The 5,961-nt window shown below is 39.7% G+C and overlaps 1 protein-coding gene across 1 annotated transcript; it reads right to left on the minus strand.

The window, feature by feature from the left end:
• Nucleotides 1–1,024: 1,024 nt before the first annotated feature.
• LOC148027176 (uncharacterized) lies at nucleotides 1,025–5,114 on the minus strand. Its single transcript, XM_087691721.1, has 2 exons — nucleotides 3,621–5,114; nucleotides 1,025–3,478 (listed from the first exon to the last, which is right to left on the minus strand). Exons 1-2 carry the CDS (start codon nucleotides 4,632–4,634, stop codon nucleotides 3,200–3,202), a joined length of 1,293 nt encoding a protein of 430 aa, XP_087547847.1. The 5' UTR covers nucleotides 4,635–5,114; the 3' UTR covers nucleotides 1,025–3,199.
• Between the last annotated feature and the right edge of the window lie 847 nt (nucleotides 5,115–5,961).

Consider the following 5,961-nt stretch of genomic DNA (forward strand, 5'->3'; position numbering starts at 1 on the left):
AAGATAACATACCTATAAATTCATTATAGCATCTCCTTCATGAACTTTTCTTCCATTTTAAAAACAATAAAAAAGCCATATAAATGTATTGTTATCTAACAATGGAAAAAGGCTAATTTTCTCTCTTTCTACTCTCATCTTGTTAAAAAAACAATTATTTTTTTGTATACTAAATAATGCATGTGTACATATACATCTTTCACATCATCTTATCAGAGAGAAATACTTATCCTCACCCTCAAATTAATTGTAACGAAGCTCTTCTCTAAGGGACTTGGGTTTGAGCAAAAATACACTCCTTTGAACACAAGGGGAGAGAGGGGAAGGGAGAAGAGAGGTTTCCCATCTTCAACCTTCAATTTGTCTCCCTTTTTTAAATATGCTCATGGTTGCAATTTTCTAAATAGAACCTCAAGTATTCATTCTTTATATTTTCTCAAATGGTTCAACCTTAAAAATAAGCTGGTATTGCAATTGTCAAGCATACTAGGTTGTTTGGGACATTTACAACTCCCAAGCCTTCTAATAAGAGACTCGTATCTTTTTCTTCCCCATCAAAGTGTAAAACTCACATGTTTAAAAAAAGATTATCCTCAACCTTAATGGCTACTCTCTAGGCTCTAGATCAATGGAAATAGCAATAGCATCCCTATTTGCATCACTAACATCCTTTGATATTGAAGGTATATGAGGGTCTACAAGCATGGATCTAATCTCCTATATTTCTTTTCCTTCTTTCTCAACTACTTTCACTAATTTGATCGGTTGTTATTTCATGATGCCCATTTGCTTGAACACACATTTGTATTTCTAAGTCACTTGCCAAAGATATTATATTTTTATATTAGTTTTGCTTACCTAATCCTTTGGACTTTGTCAAGGTTCATCCTCACCCCCCATGATTATATAAAAGTATTCTTTCCTTTTCCTTCTGATTAAAACAATGACAATGGAATTGAGAAACAAATATTGAATTTACAAGCTGAAAAAATAGATGGTAGAACATTTCCCATTAACTTTCTCATCATTGTGTGAGAAAGGAGCACACTATCCAATAACATATACACTAAATCTCAACTCAAAATAGGCACAAGAAGTTGTAACCAGTGTTGCCTTTGACAAACCCAATTGGCTATTACTGTTATGAGTCGATTCCACTTCCCTTGGGCTACATGTAAAACATCATTCAATTCCAATTGCTGATTCACCGTCTCGACAAGCAGCATGCATCCGATTTCTGCTCGTAATTCAACAGTGAATTTGCAGTCACAGTCCAAGTACTGCATTTATTACACCTCCTAGACCTACAAGTCACTTTCTGCATCATCAAGGCTGATTCCTGTAATTTTCTGCTTTTCATAGCAGTAAAGGCAATCAAAACTAATTTTTACAGTGGCTAGGATAGCTGTTTTTGCTACTAATGCAGTCTTGAAGCTAGAATTAAACACCCATGTGGCTAAATATGATGTAAATAACAGCATTAATGAACCTTCTCTAATCAAGTGGTGGCTTTTGCCAGTTGTAAGCACTTTTGCAACCATCGTGAGCAGTTTTAGGGTTTTTGTTTTTGTCTAGAGTCTTGTGTATAAAATAATTATTTTTTTAAAATCCCCATCACTTTAGGCTTTGACACCAGTGCAAAATACAACTTTATCATGTGCTGGTCTGATCTGCAAATCAGGGTTTTAGCTGTTGCATGGTGAAGGGGAGAGAGTGAGAGCTGCTGGAGTCACCTTCCATCCTTGGCACAACTCATTTTGGTGATTAATTACATTAATCCTTATCAAGGGTATGCATGCCTGCCACATTCCGCACTTACTTGGCTCTAGCCCCTGTACATGTGCATTAAATGACTGGAGCCATGTCCTTTAAACTGCCTATGCTCTTGGTCACACATACAACTTACGTGTGCCCCCCTAAACCTTGTACATATATATTCCATAGTATACACATGGTCACAGCTCCTTAAGCGTTTCCCCCATAAATATTACGTTGAGTAACACTTGAATTTATGTAACACAGGACTAGGGCAACAACGGTACAGAGCTAGCAGAGACCTGCAACCTGAGGTTAAGGGTGGGTGTTGGTGCAGATGTCAGCTGGGACTTGCAGCCACAGCTTGCACGACTCAATCGGCAGTTAGAAGATTAGATTAGCAATCTTCATCAGCCAGGCTCAGTAGCAAACACTGCAGCAACCATGCAGCTATTGTAGCTGCAGTACTTTAGGAGTACTGCAGTCGAGGGCAAACTGTGGTTTCAATGGGGGAGAATGAGGTGCAGATGATGATGTTACAGCATTTCCTTGTCAACACCAAAAGATCAATAGTCTCAGGCAACAAAATGAACCACAACTTTGTCAAAAGGGTTCCTAGACCCCTGTTACATTACTGGCCAAAGCTCTGAACATTCATAGAGTGCTCCAAACAATCATTCAAATGGTTAAAACACCTCAAATCTGCCCTCTTTAGCAGTAGCCATAACAGTGTAGCATACATATAAATACAACACTGCTTCATGGGCAATGTGAAAGCTCCCAATTTCTACCACAGTTGGCTGCTTTCTAAATGTTGTGCCCAGAGCTGAAATTTTCCCTTTTTGAGCAGCTACCAAGATGGTTGAGTCTGGCTGTTGATATTAAGCATCAATCAGAACAAATGTTCCATAGATCCAGACAACAAGCGTAAGCAAGTCACCAACTGTCTACACATTGCACAATTTATCATATCCAATGTAAGGCTCAGTACTACTTTGATATGGCAATTTCCTAGACATCTGCTAGAGAGTGCTTCAGAAAATTTAATAATTGGTACTTTTACGGTGGCTATTATCAAGCTATTCACAACCCATCTATTCAAAGAATCAATCCAACCAGCCTTCCTCACTGATCCTCAGCCAGCCAAGAGATTTTCAAGGAAGCTTGATAATGGCCAATACAATGGCAAGGACATTAACTGCAAAAATATATCTTACAAGGGCGTCCATCATGCAATCAAATCAATCAGAGTGATATTCAGTTAGAATGAGACAGTCACCCGAGTGTCATTAAAATTAACCTCAGAAAACCTTATCTGAGATGATTCATGAACCTTTACACTAAACAAGTACAGGTTTTGCTGTTTGAAACAATGGCATACATAGTATACAGCTTTGGCTCCTTGAATTATGTACAATTGAGAAGAGCCTGTTCTAATTCAATATTAAAGCAAGCTGTCAGGGCAAGTCATACTGATCTCAACTTGAGGATACTTTCTCTGCAATTGCAGCACGTTTGAGAAAAACATCATATTTTCAGAATTCTTCTCTAAAGGCCCTGCACTTATCTGGAATGCTTTCAGAGATGTGGCACAGTTCAGAAATAAACCTAAAACTGCAATACAATGCTTGTTACCACAAGTCACAACAACTGTAAGGTTCTCTAAATGTGGTAAGCTCATCCTCTGAAAAGCAGAAGTGAACTTGATACCAGCCTGCAGACACTGTAATCAAACGCAGTCTGTCAAATAGCAGTCAAAACAACCACAAAACCCTTTAACAAGATACAGCATAACAAATACAGTTTTTCTTTGTAAAGTAAGGCGATGAGGGACTCTTCTATGGGCAATCAGTTTAAAAACCCACCTCAAAGAAATCCGCGCCTATAAAGAGGGATGTTAAATCCTGCAGATGCCCCAAGAAATGATCAACTTGCAAAGGATTCTTTTCTTCCAATGCAACATCTATGTACAAAACTCTCACACTGGTTGCAAGTCGTACAAATTCAGTGATGCTTTCTAATGCCCATCCATGTCCATACATGCAAAGACTGTTGAGAGAGCGCAACCCTTGAATATGAGGCTTCACATGGCACATCAGTTCCAGCTCACAAAGCTGTTCACCTTTGGTTATCAGTTCTTTGACATAGCTCAAGGAGACATTTTCAAGTTTAGGTGCATTTGCACACACGCTTTGAATTGATTTGACACATTCCAAATCAGCCACAAAATCTAAACGTTGAAGGCTGGGGGCATTGATCTTAGGACTGGACAGACCTGTACAAGAATTAAGCTTCAAGACTTCAAGCACTGGACAAAGCTCAACAAATGCCTCAAGAGCATCATCAGTTATGGCAATCAAATCCAAAAAACAGGACTTCAAATGCTCAAATCGTCGGCACTGAACAGGTATTTCTGGAATTGTACCATAGCATACATTGAGCCACTGCAACTTTTGGCATGCAGACAGATGAATTAACCTGTTTGATTGAGGTTTCTCAATGATAGGGTCCACCAAAGCAAGTGTTTCCAGTGAGTTGCTTACATGCTCAAGCCATTTCGAAACTGTCTCTTCTGAAAAGTGATCGTTGTGAATCCATGGCCATACCACTGGATGATATGATACTTTAAGGGTCTGAACACCGTGTGTCTTCAGAAGCATATTGGTGACAATAGCTTCAATGGAAGACGCTTTTCGCTTACTTTCTGCCCTGTTTTCGAACAGTTGGAAGGATTCGAATACAAGAGTGTCCACATGTTGGCATAGGGTACTCCAGCGCATGCAGACCATCGAGCATCGTGCCACAGATTGAGCACAACACAGCTTGGAAAATATCGAGCATACTACTCCATCGGGAAGACGGTCGAAATTTGACATCATCTTGAAGATTGCCTTCTGTCATATCAAATCCGCCAGTCCGTCAAAAGCTTCTTTACTGCACTTGGCGTCATCTTCATGACTTGAAGAAATGGTGGTGCTATGGCATAGTCAGGTCACACACTGTAGAATCTGATCATACGATATTATGCAAGTACAGGAGAAATATCTCTCAACAACGTGGCTCACAGAGGGATTTTCCAGAGAGTCGAGAAGGACTTTGCAGAATTTGTAACCCTTATCGAAGTCTGTCAAGATGCATCCCTTCTTCCAACCTGCGATGTTGAAATCCTCAGTCCATTGCCGCCAGGCTCTGACCGAAACCCTGGTATCGTGAGATCCTCCATGGCAGAAGCGACAGAGATCCCTCGAAGCTCTGCACAAAGGGATGCCAGAATTGGGATTTTCCTTTGAAGCAAGAAGGTCTTACTTCGAGGGCCAGGCATATATGTAAAATATAAGGATAGTATATTACGATTGCCAAAACGATAATACAGTGCTTGACGCATTCAAATTTGCAATAAAATGCCAATGTATTTACGATTAAAGTCCGCATGTAGTTAGTAGTCATGTTATAAGGATCATACATTAGGATTTCTCATTATAGAAGAATCTCTCTCTCTCTCTCTCTCTCTCTCTCTCTCTCTCTCTCTCTCTCTCTCTCTCCAACTACACTCTCAGACATGGAAATATAAGGGTATTGCACCGAAGGACCACATCTATAGCTATGTGTGGTAGACGCAAAGTAAGAGGAGCACTATATATGTTGTTGCATAATTTATTATTGGCAATACCATTATCGCTTTCAAGAGGATTTTTGACGATTAAGTTAGATCAGGACCTAAGATGTTTTGGGCTATTCTTGCTTGAGCTCAAACGATATAGAGAGGACCTATTGAGACAACGGATGTTCACTGACTTCCTCACAATAGTCAACGCAAGAGAGGCACGTCACTCCTTAATACTAGACTTTCCACATTTTAAGAGGTCTACTTTGGAGTGAACCATAGCCCTAAGTCAAGCAAGGCATCCTCAACCCCCAAGATGGTGACCCCATTGCCCGCACTAGTGACAGATCTGAGCTATCATTGCCCACCATAGGAGATCGCATCAAATTACTTCAACCTTTCTATGCTAGAGCACGTGTTGTAAGATCCTAAGAGGGAGATCTTAAAATGGCCTTTTAGGACTACTTGTACCTTTTAGTTTTTCAACTTGTTTTCATCATAGGTTCTACAAATTGTCTTTTATGTCTAGTCATACTCTAATTGTACCTTATGACAAAATACCACTTCAATTATCCTTTGTGATTAGGTCTCCTCCCTCTTTA

This window comes from Lygodium microphyllum, chromosome 13 (assembly GCF_053477565.2).
Source record: "Lygodium microphyllum isolate KBCC chromosome 13, Lygodium_microphyllum_v1.1.10, whole genome shotgun sequence".
In the NCBI taxonomy this organism is placed as follows: domain Eukaryota; kingdom Viridiplantae; phylum Streptophyta; class Polypodiopsida; order Schizaeales; family Lygodiaceae; genus Lygodium; species Lygodium microphyllum.

Coding starts and splice junctions, on each gene's coding strand:
- LOC148027176 (XM_087691721.1), bottom strand. CDS start 4,634: ATGATGTCAAATTTCGACCGTCTTCCCGATGGAGTAGTATGCTCGATA. Junction 3,479..3,620: donor TAGGCGCGGATTTCTTTGAG/GTGGGTTTTTAA, acceptor GTTTGATTACAG/TGTCTGCAGGCTGGTATCAA.